This window comes from Geotrypetes seraphini, chromosome 2 (assembly GCF_902459505.1).
Source record: "Geotrypetes seraphini chromosome 2, aGeoSer1.1, whole genome shotgun sequence".
NCBI lineage: Eukaryota > Metazoa > Chordata > Amphibia > Gymnophiona > Dermophiidae > Geotrypetes > Geotrypetes seraphini.
Genome location: NC_047085.1, coordinates 264,010,977 through 264,036,315, shown reverse-complemented (window position 1 = coordinate 264,036,315; position 25,339 = coordinate 264,010,977). Strand labels below are relative to the sequence as shown.

Genomic DNA, 25,339 nt, shown 5'->3' with positions numbered 1-25,339 from the left:
TCTTAACCGCTGTGTCAGATTTAGTGCGGAAGCATGGCTAGTACACGGCAAACTAAAAATGAGTCAGCTTTTGCGGCAGGAGGAGCGGCGAAACGCCAAAAACAAGAACTGTTGATGCCGTCAAAGGTTCCTCTTCTGGGAGACAAAACAGAAGTTTTAAGTAAAAAGGAAATAATGGCTGAATTCCGGTGTTTAAAGCAGATGCTGCAAGATAATACGAACAGCATAACTGAAGTAAAAGAAGAAATGTCAAACTTAAACTGGCAAATGGAAATAGCTAATAAGAAATGACGACCTTAGAAGACAAGATGGAGAGATTGGAACTCTGAGATACGATGCAAAAATGACAGTTTAACTGTGCAGGAATTAAAGAAACAACTTGAAGAATATGAAAATAGAGGTAAAAGAAAGAATATAAAAACTATTGGATTAGCTGAAAATTTGGAAGGGGGTAATGCTGACCAATTTCTAGAAAACCTTCTGCCTAAACTATTGCAGTTAAACTTAAAACATCCCCTAGAAATAGAACGAGCACACAGGATTCCATTAAAACGGTCAGCAAGTCAAGTGAGACCAAGACCTTTGATCTTTAAATTACTGAAATTTCAGCAGGCTTTAGATATTTTAAACTTAGCCAAAGCTGACAGAAATTTAAATTATAAGGGGTCCAAACTGTTGTTTGTGCCTGATTTCGCTAAGAACACGGCGAATACGAGGAAGCAATTCTTCATGTTGAGACCTCAATTGAAAGAAAAAGGATTCAAATATGGATTGTATTACCCTGCAAAAATGAGAGTAAAAAGCAGAGATAAATCCTTAGTTTTTGAAGATCCGGAGAAGTTAAAAGACTTCTTGTTAAATTCTGAGCCAATGTCTATTTAAAACAAATTAACTTGAACAACCTGGACTTTGTAATTCTTATGTAGATTTTGGGGAAATCAATCAACAAAAGATTTGGATAAAAATAAAATGGATAGTACGGTTCTGCAGTTTTCAGAGAGGCTTTTCTCTTTGTTGCTTTAGAGAAAGTGAAGATCATTTGGAAAAACACTCAGTCATGCTTATGAAGGAATACATAAAAGAAACAGATAATGAAGAACAGAAGAAATTTATGAAAGAAGTTTCAAGATTTGGCAATGAGTATGGTCTGATAAGTACATGATCTCTCTTAATTTAGAAAAAGCGAGTACATAAATTTGTACCTGGAGGAAAGTATTGGAGGAGATAGAAAATGAAAATGTTCATATAAATACTTTGAATCTACAGAAGAAAGCTTGGCCAGGAACCATTAGAATTCCAAAAATTTCAAAGACTTCAAAGAATAATCAAAAATAAAATGTTACAAAAGATTGGAAACAGGAATAGCTGTTCTTATTTAAGAATGGATCCAGAGTGATTAGGCTTAAGTAAAAGTTGGAACTTTATAAAGAAAATGGTAAAGAAGTCTCTTCATATTGAAATTGACATTTTACAGATGAAAATATTTCAGAACGTGAACAAGCGACTTACCAAGAATTAGAAGCACATTTGTAATGTACCATTTGACTAATTTGGGCTTTTATTTTTAAGAAAGTAATTCTAATATACTTAATTTTTATTTGTCAGGTTGTGTAGCTGCATATACTCATTTTTGAAACGATATTATATGGTTTTTTAAATATGACTTTATTTAAGAAGTTGACTCTAGTTAAATAAAGTTTAGGGAGAAGACTAATCTGTAATGAATTTAAAAGTTCTTACAAAATTATACTGTTTTTTTTTTGTTTTTTTAAATTATTAGGTGTATATTGAAAGTAATGAGTTAAATATTCAGTTGGATTTAGATTATACTTTAAATAACAAAAGAAGCATGGGGTTTAATTTCAGATATATGAATTTCTTTTCAAATTATTTGTTACTAATTTAGGAAGAAGAGGTTTAAAACAATGATTTCAAGGAAGGAAGTTATAATTATTGTTTAATGGTGTTTTATTTGATGTTCTAGGGGAAATTTACATGATTGATTTAGAGACTAAAGTTATTATTTATAGCAGGGGTGCCCACACTTTTTGGGCTTGCGAGCTACTTTTAAAATGACCAAGTCAAAATGATCTACCAACAATAAAATAATTTTTAAAAACCCCACAAAGCACACTGAAAGGCAGAGAAAATGTTAATTATCATTCATATTCCGGGTTTTTTTCAAAGAGGTCAAGGCAAATGACTCTATGCAATGTCGCTTCAATAACAGCCATACAAAAATAGACAAATATACCCCCTCTTTTTTTACTAAACCACATAGCAGTTTTTAGCGCAAGGAGCTGCACTGAATGCCCCACGTTGCTCTCGATGCTCATAGGCTCCCTGCGCTAAAAACCGCTATTGAGGTTTAGTAAAAGGGAGTCATAGTGCAAAATATAGACAGCAGATATAAATTCTTAAAATGGACACATTTTGATCACTAAATTGAAAATAAAATCATTTTTCCTACTTTTGTTGTCTGGTGATTTCATGAGACTCTGGTTGCACTTTCTTCTTCTGACATTTTCTGACTTCAGCCCACTCCTGCATCCAATATTTCTTCCCTTCTTTCAGCCTTCTATCTGCTTTCTCTCCTACAGACCTCATTCTCCCCCCAACTTCTTCTTTCTTTCTCCCTGCCTCCTGTTCTTTCTTTCTCTTTCTCTCCATGCCCACTTTCTTTCTGTCTCCCTGTTCCCTTCTTTCTTTGTCTCCCTGTCCCCCCTTCTTTCTGTCTCCCTACCTGCCCCCTTTGTTTCTTTCTCCCTGCCCTCCCCTAAGCCACTAGGTTTGCCACCACTACCGGGAAACAGACCTCCAAGCCACCACCGCCCCAAGCTTTCCTTGCAGAAGCCTTGCACTGACCAGGGTTCCGCTCCCCTTCAATTCTGATGTGGGAGAGGAAGTTCCGGGCCAGCCAGGCAGCAATTGGCTGGCCCAGAAATTCCTCTCCGATGTCAGAATTGACATCGGGGAGATGAATGCTGGTCAGCGCAAGGCTTCTGCAGGCCCAAATCTCCAGACGCCCAGGGCCGAGGAAAAGAAAAAGCCAGTCTATAAATCCTTCCATGAGAGCCGTTCCAGTCTCCTTTCAGCACGGCACTTACAAAAATGCGTAGCCCCCCTCCCTCCTCAACTTCCCATTTTCAGGCTCAAGATGCCAGAGCAGCAGCAGTTCTTGCATTTTTGGGCAGAGCACCTTCTGCTCCCGAACGCCTTTCTCTAGTCTGTTGATTCTGCCAGGGGCAGCCGGTGCTCAGCTCTCCAGTGTCGTGACTTCCCTAGACCTCCCTCCCGCCTTCTCCCGAAGGAAGTGACATCATCCCCCAGTCTATCAAAGATTGTCTATGGGAGAAAGCAAGAGAGGGAAGACGGGTTCTGGCAGTCGGGCAAGGAAGGGCGCAGCGAGAATGAGTGTGCATGAAGTGATGACCGGTGGGGAACCTCGGGGAGAGGAAGGCTGATCGGCCGGTCGATCAGGACGGCAACATGAGTCTATCACGGAACCCGGGATGGGCTCCGCGATCGACTCGCGTTACCTTCCCAATCGACCGGTCGATCGCGATCGACGTATTGGGCATCCCTGATTTATAGTAATGGTTTAAATGGATGGTAACTTCATTTTAATGAAATATATATTATTTGAAAGAAAAGTTGTTCTGATGCAATGAAAAAAGTGGTAGGCTACATCAGACAACATTGGCCGATTTTGAGGGCTCTGAGAGGTCTAGAAGAGTACCCCATGATAGCTTATACCAAGGGGACAACGATAGGCCAGTTGCTGAACCGACAAGCCACCCCAACTGTCAGACAAGGGGTCTACACCAAATGTTCCCACTGCCAATGGTGCGATAAAACTATAGAGGGCAGTACTTGGCAAGATCCCCAGACCAGACAAATCATCCAGGCTAGGGAGAATACTACATGTAAATCGAGTTGGGTAGTATATATGATCATTTGCCCCTGACCACTGGTTTATGTGGGACCTACCAAGCGGGCAGTCCAGGTAAGACTCAATGAACATAAGTCCTGTATACTTACAGAAACTTTGACAGCCCCTCTAGTACAACATTGGTTCTTGAAAAAAACATACGGTTGACCAAATTAGGTGGAGGATTATTGATGTCTTAAATATTCAGGGAGCAGAAGGAAATTTGGAGGCTAAGTTAAATTATTTAGAACAGAGGTGGATTTATCATCTTAATACAACAACTCCCCAGGGATTAAATCTTGAACTTGAATGGCAGTCCCTCTTCTGAGGTCTCATTGTCAGGATTCTGTTTCTCCCTCTATGAATATAGGATTGATATTATTAAAAACCATAATTTCCACAGCCGGTTATCGCCGCGTCTCCGTGTTTACCCAGTGACGTCATTCACAGCTTTGCTGTAGAGTATTTAATGAGCTTAATCCCACACCGCGGCCATCTTTAGATCATATATCGGGTGGCCACGTCTTGAATAACGAATAGTACTGAGGTAAGAAATAAGTTATATGGTGATACTTTGATGTTATATAGTTAACATTTTATCAAATACCAAAGTCAGCTCCTTTTTGTAGGGATTGTGCCCTGAGGAAACCCCCTGTTGGGTGAAAAATGTTGGCGATCTTATCCCTCTTGGTTAACCACCCAAGCTAAGTACATTCACTTTACAACTATATGAAGCTGTTGCTTTTATTTAATTTATTGAACATCAAAAAATAACCATTGTAGACATTCAATTATCAAACTAGTGACCCGATGACGATAGAGTGCATAAAGCCAAATGTTATGAAAGTTTATTGAATGTTTGGTGGCATTTCTGAGGGCCTGAAGAATCAATATCTATATAGAAGGTATTTAGGGGAGGTTGAATCATACCACCCCTCCTATTGTGATTCAGAGTTTATCCTTCTATTTGAAACCGTATATTTTAAGCCTGACATAGAAAAAAATGTTAATTTGAAAGGCATATAAAATGAAATAGTTTTTATAATGAAAGTTTAAGGGTTGTTTTATAACTATTGTCTATATAATAAGGATCATATATATATCATTTCTTCTTTTGGAAAAGATTATAAATTATTTATGGTAATGATAAGATATGATTTTGAAAACTTGATTTAATTGGATAATTTTTTAAATTAAACTTCTATACTATAGACAATTAAGACTACATTATAGCAAGGGTTTATAGTGGGATTATTTGTTTCATAATGCATTATAAATAAATCTAATATTTTCAAATATTGTAAGAGAAAGAAGTGATGGAATGTTGCCTGGGGGGGTATTGTGATTACTAATCCTATGTGTGCCCTTTCTCTCCTTTGTACATGATTCATTTCAGCTTTACCCCCTCCCCTATGCTCTGTCATCTCTCTTCTCCTTTCCCTCCTTCCTTCCCACTCCACCCCATGGTCTAGCATCTCTATCTCCTTCCCTTCTCTCCCCCCCATGCCCTGGGATCTTCATCCTCCCCCTCCCCCCATATGTGCTGACATCTCTCCCCCCCTTCATGGTCCGGTAGCTCCTTTCCTTTCCCTCCCATGGTCTTGGCATCTCTTGCCTCTCCTCTCCCTTCCCTGATCTTTCTTCTCCCCTCTCTCTCCCCAATTGGGTGCTGCTGCAGCAGCACTTCTCTTCCCCTCCCCAATTGGGTGCAACAGCAGCAGTTTTTCTCTTCCCCCTCCCCCCAAAAATTGGGTGCAGCAGCAGCAACATTTCTCTTCCCTTCCCCCTCCCCCCAAAAAATGGGTGCAGCAGCAGAACATTTCTCTTCCCCCTCCCCTCCCCCATTTGGTGCAGCAGCATTTCTCTTCCCCCTCCCTCCCAATTGGGTGCAGCAGCATGTATCCCCCTATTGGGTGCAGCAGCATTTCTCTTCCCCCTCCCCACACTGGGTACAGCAGCAGCATCATTTCTCTTCTCCCCCAATTGGGTGCAGCAGAAGCAACAGCATTTCTCTTCCCCCCCTCCCCCTCTAATTGGGTACAGCAGCATTTCTCCTCCCATTCAACCCCTCCCCCCCCCCGGTCTCACACACCCGGCAGATTCGCTACAGACAAAGGCAAGTTGCAAGTTTACCTTCGTCGCTGACCTATCTCCCAAAGGTCAGCGACAGAGGGAAGTTTACAACTTGCTGCTCTTGCTTACTTCGGGCCTTTCTTGTTGCCGGGTCCTGCCTTCGCGGAAACAGAAAGTAGGCAGGACGCGGCAGCGAGAAAGGCCTGAAGTAAGCAAGAGCAAGTAAGCTTCCCTCCATGGCTGGCCTATCTCCCGCATGCTCCGGGGCTCTAAAGGTACCACTGTCCGTGCCGGCTTCTCTTCCCTACCCCCCCGGATGTAACTTCCGGTTTCAGAGGGAAGAGAAGGGAAGCCTGGTTCAAGTCGCTTGCTGGGTTTTGTTTTGTTTAGTCAGGAGGGAGTCGTTCGGCGGCTCTTCAGCTGCACATTAAGCAGTGGCGGCAGCAGGATTTGCGGCAGATGACAGCCAGGCGGGCATCTAAATTTGCTGAGCGGAGCGCCCAGCTAAAAAGCGCTGGGGAGAACACTGAACACTATGGTCTAGAATGTCTCACCTATTGCACTGGAAAAGCTAATTATCTTTCAAGAGTTAACACTGAAAATTTTTACAGAAAATAGTAGGTTAACACTAGAAGAACTGAAGAAGGACTAAGAGAAAAAAAACAGCCTTAGTTTTAAACTATTTAATTTCAGTCCATTTGTAGTTAACCAATTGGAAATTTTATCCAGAATACTGGAAATCTCAGAAATAGTCTGATATTTTTGGACAAAGTGGAAAAAAGCAATTGAATATCATCTGCATGAAAATAGAAATGAACATTAAGAGAATGAATATACAAAGCAAGTGGAACAAGTAACTTAAACTGCCCTTTTAAGGGCGACTTAGATTCAGGAAAGATTTATTATCTTCTGTTTCCCTTCCCTTTGTTCTTTTCCTTGAATGGTCCTTTTCTCTCTATCAATTGTAGTTATAACACTTCTTCCCTTTCGTTCCCATTCGTCAATGTCTATAAAAAAATTTTCATTTCCTCCGATTTGTCTTTGATTATACTGTAAATTAATTTGTCGCAGAGTTTTGGCATTTTTGTACACGGTATAAGAAATTCTAAATAAACTTGAAACTTGACAAGAAAGGGACAGGAACCAAACACTGAGAAATGCTGCAAGAAATACTATGAGAAGAAATTGTGCCAGACCAGTAAACCTGAACTTCTATCAGAAAGATAGGAAAGAAACAAAGATAAAGGAAAACCAGAAATGCCTAACTCTAACAGCCGATGTATGAGAATTTGACGATTAACAAGATCAAACACTGCAGATAAGTCTAATGAAACAAGGAGAACTTCTTCACTTTTGTCAAATAGTATGAATAAAGTTAGTAATCCCTATAAGTGTCTGCTCTGTACTGAAATGCTGATGAAACCAGTTAATACCAGCTTTATCCTTTATCATTCTTGCCACTAAAATGTTGGTGGCTCCTTATAGAAATTATCACCTAAAGGTATTTAGCTTCTTTAAAAATGGTTTTAATGGCATTTTTCACCTTAAGAATCAGTTTGAATTGTGATTGAAAGACATTCTGAGATATGTTTTGGAGCGAAAATTCATCCTACCTCTGCACTCTTTGCCCAGTGGAGTGGGGTTCCGCCGTAACAAGGATCCTCTGCCAGTACCTGACTATGAGACACATCAAGAATGGTTTCGACACATCTGGAGTGAAAAAGTGAGAGAACATTTGAAGGAAAAAAAGCTTCATATTATACAACCCCAAAAAAGAGATCACTGTAGCTATTATTACATATAATGTTTCTATAATGCTATAAAGTATGTGCAGCACTACACAGCCATGTGTATCTATATGGACAAAATGAAATTACCTGCTAATTTTCTTTTCTTGAATCCCTCCAGACCAGTCCAGATGTTTGAGTTTGCCTTCTATTACCAGCAGATGGAGACTAAGAACTATTAGACTAGACATATCCCTAAGTATGCTGTGCAGCCTGTCACTCTGTAATGTAACCAGGCTCAGGTCCACCCAAATTTAATTTAATGTGGCTGGCGGGGATTCCCAAATCTCACCAGCTGAAGACCTCCTCCTCACCGAAGAAAATGACGTCAGCAGCTGCCAGCACTGTCCCTAACCAAAGGCCACTCTCTCACATGCACATGATCAGTTTTCAAGAATGTGCAAAACTTAGCATATGCGCATAGAGGCTCTAGGACAGTGCTGGCAGCTGCCCAACATGTCAATTCTTTTAGTGGAGAGGTGGTCTTTGGCTGGCGGGGTTTGGGAATCCATTAGCAAGCTAAGAGAACAACCAGAGGAGGTGGGAGGGATGTGAGAATATCTGCCTGCTGTCTCCGGATAACACCTGTTATGGTAAGTAACTGTGATTTATCTTAGGACAAGCAGGCAGCATATTCTCACATATGGGACTCCATAGCTTACTACTGAGGGATGGAGAGAGAGTTGACCTTTAAGAATATAAATTTAGTAAGACTGCTTGGCCGAAGTGCGAACTGAGGACCAAGTAGCTGCTTTGCAAATTTCATCAATGGGAGTAGAACACAAGAATGCAACTGAAGCTGCCATAGCTCAGACTTTATGTGCTGTTACACGCCCCCCTGAGCTGCAGCCCAGCTTGAGCATAGCAGAAAGAAATACAGGCCGCAAGCCATGTGAAAATAGTTCTCTTGGTTACTGGGTGACCCAATCTTTTGGGAACAAAGGAGGTGAACAGTTGAGGAGATGTCCTGTGAGACTGAGTCCTTTGTAAGTAATAAGCTAATGCAATGCAGAGTTGTTTCTCCAGGGTGAGTAGGAGGCTTCAAAAAGAAAACTGGAAACACAATCGATTGTTTCAAATGAAATTCCGTAACCACTTTTGGCAAGAATTTCAGATGGGTACGAAGAACTATTTTGTCATGGTGGAACACTGTAAAAGGTGGGTCCGCCACTAATGCTTGAAGCTCACTCACTGGACATGCCGAAGTGATGGAGATTAAAAATACCACTTTCCAAGTGAGATATTTAAGATGAGCAAAAGACAATGGTTCAAATGGAGGTTTCATTAATCTGGTGAGAACCACATTAAGATCCCAAACCACTGGAGGCAGTTTAAGAGGAAGTTTGATGTTAAAAAGACCATTCATAAATCTGGAAACAAGAGGATGAACCGCAAGAGATTTATTGTTGACTTGAACATGAAAAGCACTGTTAGCACTAAGGTGAACTCTAACTGAAGTGGTTTTAAGACATGAGTTGGATAAGTGTAGAAGGCATTCCAATACTGAAGGTATGGTGGAGGATGATGAAGTATCTTGATGTAGATCACACCAGGCTGAAAACTGTGTCCATTTCTGTTGGTAGCACTGCTGTGTAGAAGGTTTTCAGGATGCTTCCAAAATGAGCCTAACCAAATCAGAGAGATCAGCTTCTGCTGAAATTAGGCTGAGAAGTACCAAGCTGTCAGGTGCAATGACTGCAGATTGGGATGTAAAATAGAGAATGACACGGAGTCTAATTTTTCCCCATCCCCGTGGGAACTCATTTTCCCATTCCATCCCCGTGAGTTCTTTTCCTGTCTCTGCCCCCATTCCTGCAAGCACTGTCCTCATCTGCACAAGCCTCAAACAATTTAAAATCATAAGTGTTCGAGACTTGTGTGGTTAAAAGCAGAGCTTACAGGAATGGGGCAGGGACAACGACAAAACTCATGGGGATGGGATGGGAAAATTGAGTTCCTGCAGGGACAGGGACAAATTTGTCCCTGTGTCATTCTCTAATGTAAAAGAAACCCTTGACTCCGAATTAGAAGAGATGGAAAAATCTGTAGGGTTGTTGGATCTTTGACTTTGAGCTGAAGTAGAAGGGAGTACCACAGTTGTCTGGGCCACCGAGGAGCTCTAAGGATCAAAGTAGCCGATTCTTGCTTGAGCTTGACCAGTGTTTTGAGAATGAGAGGAATCTGAGGGAATGCATAAAGGAACTTGCTTGCCAAGTCCAGGATGAAGGCATCTGCCTCCAGATGCTGAGGAGAGTATTGACTGGAACAAAATTGAGGCAGTTTGTGATTGCTGGGGGATGCAAATAAGTCTATCTGAGGAGTCCCCCTAAAGAGAAAATATCTGATGCAAGACTTTGGAGTGGGTGTCCACTCGTGCCATTGAAGATATCTGCTGAGTTTGTCGGCAAGTGTATTTTGTGCTCCTTGAACATAGACAGCTTTGAGATATGTTTCGAGCAATTGCCCAGGTCCAAATCTTCTCGGCTTCTTGGCAAGAGTTAGAGAACCTGTCCTCCTTGCTAGTTTATGTAATACATTGCAACTTGATTGTCCATGTGGAACAGGAAGATGTGATTGGATATATTGTGCTAAAAAGTCTTCAGAGCATCGCAAATCGATCTGAGTTCCAAGAGGTTTATGTGGAGCTTCTATTCTTGCACAAACCAGTGACCTTGCATTCGGAGGCCGTCCAGGTGAGTTCCCCAAGCATATATGGACGAGTCTGTGGTGAGGACTTTCTGAATTGGAGGTGTCTGAGACAGCAGTCCTTTGGAAAGATTTGAGGAATTCATCTGCCACTGACCAGAAGGGGTGAGAATGTCTTTGGATACCGACTAGCCCGCCTGCTTCGTAGGGCTTTAAACTAGGTAAATTGGGGGAGGGTACCCACTCACATACTGGGGTGGTAAGTAACCATCCTGGTGAGGTAAGTTGCCACTCCATTTCTGAGTCTGAGGTAAGTACATACATTGCAAACAGTACTATAGGAGTCACTCTAACTCAGGCAGGAAAATCTCCACAGAAACATAGCAAACATAAGGTATGGAGGGCTATGTACTTTAATGCACACAGTTTAGGCAATAAAATTCTGGAATTGGAGACGGAAATGAGGAACGCCGACCTAGATGTGGTGGCGATATCCGAGATTTGGTTCACGGATTCCCATGGGTGGGATATGGCTATACCGGGATACAACTTACTTCATCGAGACAGAGAGGGCAAAATAGGAGGAGGGTAGCACTATACACTAAAGAGGACATCAAAGTTATCAGAATCCCTGATGTTAAGTACACCAGGGAATCCCTCTGGGTGAACCTGGCCAGGGGGAATGACAAATGCCTGTATCTTGGTGTAGTATACAGACCTCCAAGACAACAGGAAGACATGGATATAGAATTAATCGAAGACACAGAGAACATCACTTTGCATGGAGACACAGTGCTGTTAGGGGACTTCAATGTGCCTGATGCAGATTGGAGCAAACTTTCTGCTACGACCAGCGACAGCAGAAGGCTATTAACCTCCATAAAGGGAGCACGACTCAAACAAATGGTATTGGAGCCCACTAGGGATCAAGCGATACTGGACCTGGTACTCACCAACGGAGAAAGTGTCACAGAGGTTTCGGTAGGCGATACGTTGGCCTCCAGTGACCACATGGTATGGTTCAACCTCAGGAAAGGTTTCGCTAGATCAAACACATCAACAAAGGTCCTCAACTTTAAGGGCACTAACTTCAAAAGCATGGGAGATTTTGTCCATCGGGCGCTGCAAAATCAAGCCGAAACAGATAATGTAAAGGTAATGTGGTCAACTCTGAAATCTACCCTACACAAAGCAACCAACCGCTATATAAAAACAGTAAGTAAACAGCGGAGAAACAATAAACCTCAGTAGTTCTCTGCGGAGATCTCAGATCTCGTAAAAAAGAAGAAAAGAGCATTTATCTCCTGCAAACAATCAGAAAAATGAGAGACTAAGGAAGACTATCTGGCTAAGTCTAAAGCTGTCAAAACAGCAGTCAGAGAGGCCAAACTCCGAATGGAAGAGAATCTAGTAAAGAACATTAAGAAGGGGTCTAAATCCTGAGTTGAATGGTATCAAGCAGGGCTCCAATGATCTGTATTGTTTGAGAAGGTTGAAGTTGAGATTTTGAAAAGTTGACTTCGAACCCTAACTGTTGAAGAAACAGGATTGCTGACTGTGTTGCTGAGAACACCCCTTGAGGAGAGGCATCTTTTATGAGCCAGTTGTCAAGATAGGGAAAAACAAAGTCCATGATCCCATATAGCTGCTGCCACTACTACAAGGCATTTGGTGAACACTCTTGGAAAGGAAGCCAAGCTAAAGGGCAGAACTTTGTATTGAAAGTGTTGATGGGCAATTTGAAATCTCAGAAACTTTCTGTAAGCAGAATGAATTGGTACATGGATATAAGCTAGATCTAGAGAGCATAGCCAATCATTTTGATCCAATAATGGGTATAGAGTTCCTATGGATAACATTCAAAACTTTTCTCTGACTAGGAATTTGTTTAGGTCTCAGAGGTCGAAAATTGGATGTAGATGTCCCATCTTCTTTTGGATGAGAAAATACCTGGAATAGAACCCCCAATTTCTCTGAGAGGAGGGCAGTACCTCTATGGCATTTAGTTGAAGCAGAGCCTCTATTTCCCAAAGAAGAAGGGATGTCTGCTGTAGGTTGAGAGGACTCTCTTGGAGAATGATCTGGAGGAATGGTGAGAAAATGAAGAAAGTAACCCTCCTTGATGACTTTGAGAACCCACAAGTCGGTTGTTATCAGAGTCCAACATTGATGGTAGATTTGTAGATGACCTCCGATTGGATAAGGAAGAGGCTGAGATAGGGAAACCGTGGCTGTACTCTTGAGAAGCGTGTCAAAAAGACTGAGTAGGCCACTGTTGCTTCTGCTTCTTTTGTGGTGGCAGTCTAGAAACAAAGGTTTAGTAGTATATCACCTTTGATAGGAATAAGAAGGCTTGGTCGCTTGTCTGGAAATTGAAGGCTTAGTCTTTGTTCTTGACCAAAAAATTCCAACTCAATTCATGCAGAGTTCATTTTTGTGTAGTTGCTTCAACAGAATCACCAAAAAGGTCATCTTCTAAGCATGGAATATTGGCTAATCTATCCTGAAGACTGATGTCCATATCAGAAACTCTTAGCCAAACTATACATCTCATAGCCACTGACATAGCCGATGCTCTAGATGACATCTCAAAAGCGTCATAGGCTGACCTCGCTTTATACTGCCTAGACTAGGAAACAGTTTGCACAATCTGTTGATATTGTACAAGATGCTGTGAAGGAATAACTGGTCAAAGTTAGACAATTGTCTTACCAGTTGTTTTAAATAACAGGAAATGTAGAAATTGTACTTAAGGATCCTGCTCGCCACCATGGAATACTGATAAAGGCAATGTCCAAATTTGTCCATCCTGGAGGTGCCAAGGCACAAACTTTTGCATTGGAAGATTATTTAAAGGGTTGATTCCACCATTAATGATTGATGTTGAAGTTGTGGTTTATCAAACCCTAGACAAAAAATAATTCTGTATAAGGAATCAAGTTTTCTTGGAGACACTAATTGTTAAAGGCGTTTCCCAATTTTTGAGAAGTGTCTCTTTAAGAATGCCATATAACGGTAACTTGAGGATTTCTTTGGAAGGTTCATCATAGTCTAAGGCATCATAGTCTAAGGCAAGTACTCTGCATTGTAACCATTGTCAGCTTCCAATTTGACAGGTAGGGCTTTGCCCAGCTGTCTAATGTATCTAGTAAAAGAAAGTCTCCCTGAAGGAGATTTTCCTCTAGGAGACGTTTTCTGTGGCAACTGTTCCAAAGGAATGCCATAACACTCAGGTGCAGATAAAGTAGGTGAACAGTCTGAGACAGAATATATGTCTGAATCATACAGAAGGCTTGGAGACACTGTGTGTCAAGGAGAATGATATCTACGAGAAGATTTTTGACGTCTTTGGTAGCAATCTGATGAAGACGAGGAAGAGGACCGATGAGTGTTCCTCTTACGCTTTGAAGCATGAGATTGACATAATGATATCTTGAAGGCGGTCGCCCTGAAGAAGAGTGTTGATGCTTCGCAGTAGATGATTGATTCTTTGAAGAGGAGCGTTGGTGATACGAGAAAGAGCATCAATGTGTTTTGGATGTCATCTAGAAGATGAAAATAATGAGGTTTGATGCTCCAATGGATAGCTGACAACGGTTCCTTGAAGCCTTGTATTGCTATGCTCAATCTGGGCCAGTACCGAGGGAGTCGATGTTAGCACGGACATACAGTGCAATTTGAATATATTACCAAGCTCCTTCTGGAAGAACTCATCGAGTTTCTCCCTGATGGCTCAACAGCTGGTTCCATTGGTGCAGCAGGTTGTCTCGGAGTGAGTGGCCTCATTGAGTATGCACACCCTGCAGGAGAGACAATCTGCGAAGCTGGAGAGTAATGGTGTTGTTGTTTGGTCTGCATCAAGGGACTCAATGGTATAGAGACCTGTGACACTTGTTTGGAAGTGGGTGGCTTCTTAGCTGGCTTCAACAATGCCAGAGTATCTTGTGATGTCGATGTCGAAGCCAATGCCAGAGTCTTCGATGTTGACACCTGTGAAGATTTGGCGATATCCATGGAAACATCGAAAAACTGCTACTGTTGAGCGCAATGGGCTTTAAGAGAGTGGGGCTTTAAAGAAAAACAGCGAGAACAAGTTTCTTTCCTGTGTCCAGGGCCTAGACAGTGTAGACACCATTTATGAGGGTCTGCAGCAGAAATAGACTGCTGACACTTGCCACACTTTTTTAAACCTGTCAACAATCTCAACATAAGATGGAAAAATTACTTCAGCGAAATTGAACTCAATTGTTGTTGAAATGTACAAGGGGGGAAAAAAATAGAAGAAAAAATACATGAAAGTAGGAAGGTAAACTTAGGCTGAACAGAGTTCAGCCAAACAATACTTCTTCACTCCACGAAAAAGTTTCTTAAAATAAAGTGACAGGTCACTTTTTATACTATCCATACCGGGCTCTGTGGATGATGACATCCATATGTGAGAATATGTTGCCTGCTTGTCCTAGGATAAAGCATTTGGTGGGCCAGATTCGTGACCATGGGCAATAGGTTGGAAAAACCTGTTTTAGATGTTGACAGTTGTAAAATGGTTGCTCTTTCTACACATAACTGATGCATACACAAGCACTTCTGCATCAATTTTAGAAAAGGCTCTAGGTCAGCAGATCCTCTGCTAAAATATTACTAGAACGGGATACATCCTGACTTGGATGTCTCAATTCTAATTTCAGAAGACAAGAAGAAGCAAACAAGCAAACAGCAGCAAAGCACAATTTGTTTTAAATAAGCACCTGAAGTGGCCACATTTCATCTCACTAGGTCGCATCAGGAGTAGAGTTGTTAATGATACAAGTTATAGTTTACACTTTAAATTAAAACTGGCTATATATAGGGATCCTATTCACATGTACTTGTTTTGCTTTTTTAATGGAGTTTTATATGGTTTGTATTATTTATTACTTATGATCAGCATTATTTGGTTTTGTGTTCATTTTAACAGCCCTAGACCCCTGATGCAGCCTGGTGAGGCAAAACATGGCCATGTCAATTGTTTGTTTAAATAAATTGTGCTTTACTATTTGCTGGTCTGCTTCTTCTTGTCTTCTGCTGCAAGTATTTGTAGGCCACTCCCTCTTCAATTCTGCACCTGTTCTAATTTCTATAATCTTTTTAAAATGGGGCAGCACATAAATAAAATGGAAACAGCAACAATGAAAACTAGGGTTTATCATCATGGCCGTTTCATGACAGCCAGTTCAGTGCAGTTGTTTCAGCGCTGAATAGTCATCATTTGGGGGGGGGGGGTGATGCCCCCCAAAACCACCCAAAATTCTTCCCCCTCTCTCTCTCTGTGATCTGTCTAGTTTCCAATCAGGAATTCCTGTTTCTGCCACTCTTTTATGTACCTGTAACTCTGGGCCCGGCCCTCCACTGACATCAGGACTGCTCTTCACTACCACTCCTCTACTACTGCCACTGTTACCACCACCACCACCATCACAGTTGCTCCTCTCCTGTTGCCGTTTCTCTACTACCGCTGCTGTTGCCACCAACACTGCAGCTGCTCCGCTCCTGCCATCGCCCTTCTAATACTGCCACCGCTGCTTCAATGCTGCACAAACCCACCACTACTATTTCCTCTGTCCACTGCTTTCCTGGCTGGCCAATGGGAGGCTGCTCGACTTGCTGTCAATAAGGCTGGCCAATGGGAGGCTGCTTTTCTTGTTTTGCTGCCAAATAATTCCTTGCTGCCAATGACATTGGCACCCCCGCAGTCCACTCAGGCTGGAATGGGATGATTAATCACGGCCATTTCAGCCCAGCTGTGATGAAATGTCCAGCTATGAAAGGGCCAAGATGAATCGTTCCATTCCATCAAAACCATTCCTGCTGGTAAAAGAGCGGGGACTTTGAATACTGCTCTCTTACACTGCAGGTAAAATCAGTGTACTGTGGAATAACATGGGTACGTCTGCCTGCAGTGTCTAGACTCTAGAAGAAAGGGATGGAACAATACAGACTAATTTTTATAATCAAAACTAGACACACTATTTCAATCAGAAAACATACGTAGAAGGAAAGTAGGCACAGCTCTCTACAGCTAAGCTTTCAGAGGGATAATTATGAAAGCTAAAGCATGCATGTACTTTCATTTTCATTATTGCAGCAAATCCTGTGGATTAAAATTACCTGCAGGGGTTTGCCAGACCCCAAGTAGTTTCATTGTCTATCACTTCATTATTTTAGTGCTAAAAATGGAAAAACAGGAGTTTCACACACAAAAAAGAATATCTTGGGATTTATATCAATGTCACTACATTTTTCTTTCATGGTTCTGCTATAAGAGAAGGATCCACATACCCTTTCTGAACATATTTCATTGCAGTGTGAATAGGAAAACCATGACGGCCTATGGCATCACACTTGGCTTGTGAGCGGAGGAGGGCCTGGACTGTGCCCTCTTTACCCAAGCGACATGCCACATGAAGTGGGGTCTCTCCATTCTGGCTGAGGTGATTCACACCAGTGGATGGATTCATGGCCAAGATCTGTTAGAAAAAAGGGAGAGAAAGGTTAAGTTTTGCTGCTCATCTGACAAACATATTTCTCTTCCTCATTCACAAATCTAAGATGCTAGATGCTCTCAAGAGAAGCAGCAGTGCCAGTTCCAGCTCACTCTAGCAGATACACCTATTTGCACAACTACAGACACATAGGGCTAGATTCAGTAACCCCCAAATCTGTCACCGATCCGTTCCCGATTGCATGTAGACCGACAAATTCACAAAAGGCCTGCATGCAAATAGTGACGATTGTTGACATGCCCCTCCCCCCTAGAGATCCTCGAGTATGCGCAGACCCTGACACTAGTGACAAAAGAAACAGCCTCCTGTCACTGCTGTCAGGGCTTCCGCTGGCTTTTTTTTTTTTTCCATTTTTTTTTTTAATAGGCCGCAAAATATCAGGCCTATAAAAAAAATGAAAAATAAAAAGCCTCCCGACCGGCACGGCACACCCCCCAACTGGCACGGCCCAACCCGACACCCCAGCAAAAGTTAGGAGCAGGAGGGGTGCTCAGTCCCTCCTGCTCCATAGGCCTCCCTCCTGCGACCGACACGGCCCACCCCCGGCAAGGCACCGTCCGTATTTAAATTTGGGACCTCCAAGCACCCCTCCTGCTCCTCCGGATTCCAGCGACACATCTACCTGGGCATTAGGCCCCACCCCGGTACATCATGTGCCCCACCCCGGCGCCTTGGGCTCCTCCCCCCTGATCCATACTGATTAGGTGGCAAAAAAACAACTAGCAGCAACCTGTCAGGCTACGTCTTCCTCCTCTGCTGCCTCAGCCTCGAATATTGATTCAAATCATGTGGGACACCCTAGAGTTGCATGGTTCAAACCAATAGAAAGATCACAAACAGAAGAGCTAGAGGATGCAGCCTAATGTGCAGCAGCTCTCTTCACTGTGTGAATCTTCATCAGGGTAGGGGGAATAAAAGGAGAGTTTCAATGTGCTAATAACAGAGGATAGCCAGCCCTTAAGCCCCCGACCTAATATGCTGTCCTGCATGAACTCCTGGCTTTCCACAAAGATTTAGAGAAGACCGAGAAATTTTGCAGGAAGACCTAACTTTGCCTATAGATATGTATGTACATGTTGCATCACCAATTAACTTCAACTACGTATATTTGAGAGGGACCAGAATTCTGCCTGATCACCACTGACTTAAAATGGAACAGAAATGGCATATCAACAATCACAAATGATTAAATGGAATAGAAATAGCAGATCAATGATCACAAATGATTATCAATATGAGGCACAATATGCCCCGCCTCGGAACTCTCTATCCTAAAGGGCATCCCAGAGATAATGCTCTAATTCCTCCATTCCATGTCCTGGAGGTCGCTGACTTCCTTCATCCCCTCACCTCAATGATCTGTGGGTTATTCTGCCTGGCAGCATAGTGAAAGACAGTCTCCCCTTTCTTGTCAGCAATGTCCTGCCGGGCCTGGCACTCCTCCACCAGCTCATGGAGGCACTCCACATCACCTTTCCTACATGCCATGTGCAATGGGGTACATCCATCTTCGTGTTCAGTGCTATTCACACACCTGCAATACACAGAACAAGGAAAACAGAGGAAGAGAAATGAAAGGCTTTCAACCAGTTCCGAGGCATGTAACAGGAGCCAGTAACTGTGTAAACATGAACTATACAAAATGTACTAACTATACATTCTTTGCCCAGGAAGACAGCATTAAAGGATGGACCAGTCCCATAGTGCTATTGTTTCAAGAAGTACAGTAAAAGTCTTAGGCAAAAGATGTCCTAGTTCAAATTGAAAGCACAGACCTCCTGCAATTATGTCACCTAATTTTTGCCAGATCCTCTGATGTAGCACTTGCTAAGGAGATAACGAATGATATCCAGGTGTGCTTTACTGGGGCAACTCTGAAACCCATATGATGGTTCTTTTGAAAATGTGACCCAGAAATCTCATTTCTTGGATGGGTAGTACAGCGAGTGCATTTTGTGTGTTGTGAGGGAGAACTTTCAAGTATCTGGGCTTTCTGTGAAAACCCCTAATTACTCTGGAAATTCCTTTGAAAACTGTCCTTTATGTGCTCAACTGACAAAAGGTTGTAGAACATCTCAGACATAATTTACAATAGTCTATTTATTTATTTATTTATTCATTCAATTTTCTATACCATTCTCCCAGGGGAGCTCAGAATGGTTTATATGCATTTTTTCAGGTACTCAAGCAGTTTTCCCTCTCTGTCCTGGTGGGCTCACAATCTATCTAACGTACCTGGGGCAATGGGAGATTAAGTGACTTGCCCAGAGTCATAAGGAGCAGCGTGGGTTTGAATCCACAACCTCAGGGTTCTGAGGCTCTAGCTTTAACCACTGCACCACACTCTCCCCTAGTCTAAATGGCCTTACTACAATCCTGGGTTCATCCTGGTCAACCACATGAACAGGAGAAGCCAGTATAAAAAAAAGCCTAGAAGGCGAGGACAAAACTAAGAGAAAGAGCTGGAGGGCAATGAGAAAAAACCGTACTAGATGAAAAAGTTGAAAATACCTTGTGAGGGGGGGGAAAGACTTGAATAAAGGGGGGGGGGAAAGCAGATTGATGAATAATTAGAATAGTAAAAATTTCCTGAAACAGCAATCACACTCTAGACCAGTGGTTCCCAAACCTGTCTTGGGGGACCCCCAGCCAGTCAGGTTTTCAAGATATCCCTAATGAATATGCATGAGAGAGATTTGCTTATCTGTCACTTCCATTATATGCAAATCTCTCTCATGCATATTCATTAGGGATATCTTGAAAACCTGACTGGATGGGGGTCCCCCAGGACAGGTTTGGAAACCACTGCTCTAGACAGATGAGTAAAATGAGTAAAAAAAAAAAAAGAATATCTGGTGATTTATTAAGTCACATTTCACTGCTGTTCAGCACCAGGCTCTGGACAGCTCCTGTAACAGATACAACCAAACTAAGCAGGGCAATTCCAAAAACTGAAATGTAACAAAAAATTAAATTAAAAGCAAAATTAAAATAATTAACACGACTGGTTTTTTTTTTTTTCCATTATAATTTTTATTCAATTTCAAATTTTACATAAAGTGTACTAAATATTGAAATACAATTAATGAATGTACAATATCACTTTTATATCTAATACATAATATTCTAAACATATTTTTATCCCCTCTCCCTCCCACCACCCTTCTAGTACTTTCCAATCATTCATTACATATTATATATCATATTATATCATATTGTGTAAAAATTATTTTCATTACCCTCCCCTTCATGTGTGTCACAAAGAAGATATTGAAAAGACGAAAAGAAGAAGAAATCCTATTATTTATTCATTACAATATTTTGTCAATGGCCCCCAAATTTTTATAAATTTAGTGTATGTCCCTCTTTGTATTGCTATTGCTCTTTCCATTTTGAATATATGACATATTGTATTCCACCAAAATGTATAATTTAGGTTACTATAATTCTTCCAATTGTTGGTTATATGCTGAATGGCAACCCCTGTCATAACTAATAAAAGCTTGTTATTTTCTGGTGAAATTTGACTTTTTTTTCTCATCATTCCAAATAACACTGTATCATATGATATTGCTACATGTTTTTCCATCAATTTATTAATTTGTGGCCAAATTGCATTCCAAAAACTTTTAATGTAGGGACAATGATACAGTAAATGATCCAACGTCCCAGGTTCCAGATTACAGTGCCAGCATTTATTGGACTTAGAACTATCTAATTTTTGTAAACGTGTTGGGGTCCAAAAAGATCTATGTAATAAAAAGAACCAAGTTTGTCTCATAGATGCTGACACTGTACATCTCATTCTCCAAGACCAAATTAGTGGCCATTGAGATGCAGTAATTTGATGCTTAATCTCAATGCTCCAAATGTCTCTTAGACCATTTTTTGGTTTTTTATTTAAATATCCAGATATTAATTTATACCACAATGCGGCTTGATGCCCTAGGAAGTCTGCTTGAAAACATAAGAACTTTAAACTATATTGATTATTCAATGTTTTCCATTCAGGGAACCCAACCTGAATGGCCTGCTTCAATTGCAACCATTTAAAACTTTGTGTTTTACTAAGACCAAATCTATGTTGCAATTGTGAAAATTCCAGCAGTTTACCTTCTGAAATAACATCATTTAGAGATCTAATGCCTGCAATAATCCAGTTCTTCCAAAGGATTTGAGCTCCGCCAATTTTGATCTTGGAGTTTATCCATAGAGATTGATTAGTTGATTTGTTTATTGGGATAGGTGTTAATTTACTTATAAACCTCAAAGTTTTCCAAGTATCCATTAATATTTTATTTTCTCTGTATCTTCTAGGTATGTTAATACTTGGAAGATGAACTAAATTTAGGGGAAACATAAGGCGCCATTCCAAATACAACCAATCTGGTGCATTATCTATAAGTTCTGGGAGGATCCAATACATACCCTGACGTAGAATATAGGCTTGATGGTACCTATAAAAATTTGGAAAATTTACCCCTCCCTCCTTAATTGATTTTTGCAAAGTTACTAAAGCTATTCTAGGTGTTTTACCAAGCCAAAGAAATTTCGTTAAAATGCTATTAAGCTTTTTATAAAAGGACCCCTGAAAATAAATAGGTATCATACTCATTTGGTAACAAACTACAGGCAACATCATCATTTTAATAGTTTGAACTCTCCCCCACCAAGAAATATGTAAAGGGTTCCATTGTTCACACAACTCCGTAACTTTTTTTAATACAAATTTTTCATTCTCTTTTACGGTATCTTCAATTGTATTTTTAACTTGAATGCCAAGATATTTAAATCCTTCTTCTTTCCATATGAACGGAAAAGCGTCAAATAATCCTTTTACACAATGAACACGACTGTTAAAAATGTGCATGCCAATTTTTCTAAATATATTATTAAATAAATAAATAAATTATTAAATAAATGAATTAAGCAAAATAGTGTTGGGAGGGAGGATGGGTTATGGGGTTTGTAGATATATATATATATATATATATATATATATATATATATATACACACACAAAATTGTTATTGTCTTGATGGATTTATCAAGTGTTATTTCTGAGACTATGTATGATTTTTCTTGTACACTTGTTGAAGGATTAAAAAGGAATAGAGAATTAAAAATAAATAAATAAATAAATATATTCTTCAACCCCATCCTAATGTGATCATGTATTTGCATCTGTGAAAACAAAAGTGATTATATTCTTCAATAGTGTTTTTTCTAGTTAGAAAATAGTTCATTAGGGGAGTTTTGATACTAGTTTGCTTTAGAGCTCCTTTTACTAAGGTTCGCTAGCGTTTTTAGCACGTGCTAAACCCGCGCTACACTTCTAGAACTAATGCCAGCTCAATGCTGGCATTAAGGTCTAGCGCACGGGGCAATTCAGAGCGCGCTATTCCGCACGTTAAAGCCCTAACGCACCTTTGTAAAAGGAGCCCTTAGTTTTATCAAATAATTTGATCAGTTTCCAAAAGGAGCAGCAAGAAAGCACAGTTACTTACCGTAACAGTTGTTATCCAGGGACAGCAGGCAGATATTCCCACATATGGGTGACGTCACCGACGGAGCCCCGCAGCGGACAGCCTCGAAAGCAAACTTGCTTGAAGATCTCGAACTTTCGAGTACTGCACCGCGCCTGCGCGCGTGCCTTCCCGCCCGAACTAGGGGGCGCATCTCCTGAGAGGATCCTCAGTTCAGATACCTAGCCAAGAAGCCAACCAGGGGAGGTGGGAGGGTTGTGGGAATATCTGCCTGCTGTCCCTGGATAACAACTGTTACGGTAAGTAACTGTGCTTTATCCCAGGACAAGCAGGCAGCATATTCCCACATATGGGTGACCTCCAAGCTAAGTAAAAAGGGATGGAGGGAAGTTGGCAATTTACGAAAAAAGATTTTGCAAAACAGATTGGCCAAAATGGCCATCCCTCCTGGATAAAGTATCCAGACAATAATGAGAGGTGAAAGTATGAACCGAGGACCAAGTGGCAGCCTTGCAGATTTCCTCAATAGGAGTTGATCGGAGGAAAGCTACAGATGCCGCCATAGCTCTAACTTTATGGCCCGTCACTCGACCTTGCAGAGGAAGACCAGCCTGAGCATAGCAAAAAGAAATGCAAGCAGCCATCCAGTTGGAGATGGTACGCTTCGATATAGGACGACCCAACCTGTTCGGATCAAAGGATATGAAAAGTTGAGGAGACGTTCTGTGAAGCTGAGTGCGTTGCAGGTAGAAAGCCAAAGCACGTTTACAGTCCAAGGTATGAAGAGCCGCCTCTCCTGAGTGAGAATGAGGCTTTGGAAAAAATACAGGTAGAACAATAGACTGATTGATATGAAATTCTGAAACAACTTTAGGCAAGAATTTAGGATGAGTACGGAGAACAACCTTGTCATGGTGAAAAACTGTGAAAGGTGGATCAGCCACTAGCGCTTGTAACTCACTGACACGACGAGCAGAAGTGAGGGCGATCAGGAACACAGCTTTCCAAGTGAGATACTTGAGATGAGCTTTGTCAAGTGGTTCAAAAGGAGATTTCATAAGTTGAGCTAAAACAACATTGAGATCCCAAACCACAGGAGGTGGTTTAAGAGGAGGATGGAGATTGAGAAGTCCTTTCATAAAACGAGAAATCATAGGATGTGCAGAAAGGGATTTTCCATCCAAAGGCTGATGAAAAGCAGCTATAGCACTAAGGTGGACTCGGATAGATGTAGTCTGAAGTCCAGATTGAGATAAATGAAGTAAATAGTCCAGAACTGATTTCAATGAAGCAGATCTGGGTGGTAAATTATGTGTAGAACACCAAGCAGAGAATCTTGTCCACTTTTGACCATAACATTGTCTAGTTGATGGTTTTCTGGAAGCAAGTAAAATATCTTGCACAGACGGAGAGAATTGAGAAAAGTCTGTTAAAGAGAAAGGTACCAAGCTGTCAAATGTAGAGACTGTAGATTGGGATGAAGCAAAGATCCTTGATTCTGCGTGAGTAGAGAAGGAAATATTGGTAGAAGTAGAGGCTCCCTGGTGCTGAGTTGAAGTAGAAGGGAGAACTAAGGTTGCCTGGGCCACCGAGGAGCTATCAGAATCATGGTGGCATGGTCTGATTTCAACTTGACCAGAGTCTTGAGAATCAGAGGAAACGGAGGAAAAGCATAAAGGAACTGATTCCTCCAGTCCAGGAGAAACGCATCCGCTTCGAGACGTTGAGGAGTATAGATGCGGGAGCAAAATTGAGGCAGTTTGAAGTTGAGAGGTGACGCAAACAGATCTATCTGCGGAGTCCCCCAACGAGCAAAAATTTGGCGAAGAGTAGGAGAATTGAGTGTCCATTCGTGAGGTTGTAGAAGACGACTCAATTTGTCCGCCAAACAGTTGTGTTGACCCTGAATGTAAACTGCTCTGAGGAAGATGTTGTGGAGAATCGCCCACTGCCACAATTTCAGAGCCTCTTGACAAAGGGAGTGAGATCCCGTCCCTCCCTGTTTGTTGACATAATACATGGCTACTTGATTGTCGGTACGTACTAGAATCACCATGTCGTGAAGTAGATGCTGAAAAGCTTTGAGAGCATAGAATATCGCTCTGAGTTCCAACAGATTTATAGGACACCTCCGGTCTGCTTGGGTCCAGAGCCCCTGAGTGCAAAGACCGTCCACATGGGCTCCCCATGCGTACATTGACGAGTCGGTTGTGAGGACCTTCTGATGAGGAAGAGGGTAAAACAGTAAACCTCTTGAAAGATGCAAAGAGAGCATCCACCAACGGAGAGACTTCTTTAATGAAGGAGTGATGGAAATTAGTCGAGTTGGTGGATCCACTGATTGTTGCCATTGAGATGCCAGTGTCCATTGAGGAATGCGAAGATGAAGCCTGGCAAAAGGAACCACATGAACTGTAGAAGCCATGTGACCGAGCAGAACCATCATTTTCCTTGCTGGAAGAGTGGAAAGTTGGAAGAATTGTTGAGAAATTTGAAGGAGTGCATCCTGACGTGGTTGCGGAAGGAATGCTCTCAGATTGATAGTGTCCAGAGTTGCTCCTATGAACTGGAGAGACTGAGAAGGAGTCAGTTGAGATTTGGGAAAATTGATGTGAAATCCCAGACTTTGTAGAAAAAGAATAGTCTGTTGGGTCGCTACAATAACCCCTGAAAGAGAGGGAGCCTTGATGAGCCAGTCGTCTAGGTATGGAAATACTTGGAGACCCTGGTTGCGAAGAGCTGCAGCCACAACCACAAGGCATTTGGTGAAAACTCTGGGGGAAGAAGCCAGTCCGAAGGGGAGAACTCTGTACTGAAGATGAAGATTTCCTACTTGGAATCTGAGGTACTTGCGAAATGCTGGATGAATAGGGA

At 41.6% G+C, this 25,339-nt stretch overlaps 1 protein-coding gene across 7 annotated transcripts in view; it reads right to left on the bottom strand.

The window, feature by feature from the left end:
• Positions 1-25,339, bottom strand: part of PLA2G6 (phospholipase A2 group VI) — a 150,669-nt gene that overhangs the window by 98,867 nt on the left and 26,463 nt on the right. For 6 of the 7 annotated variants that reach the window (XM_033929522.1, XM_033929521.1, XM_033929520.1 and 3 more), the window contains 3 exons: positions 18,330-18,513; positions 16,756-16,943; positions 7,618-7,714 (listed from right to left, as the gene is read on the bottom strand). In XM_033929522.1, coding sequence (XP_033785413.1) covers positions 7,618-7,714; positions 16,756-16,943; positions 18,330-18,513 — 469 coding nt within the window. The remainder of the gene's footprint in view (positions 1-7,617; positions 7,715-16,755; positions 16,944-18,329; positions 18,514-25,339) is intronic. The other variant, XM_033929523.1, reaches the window with a different exon arrangement.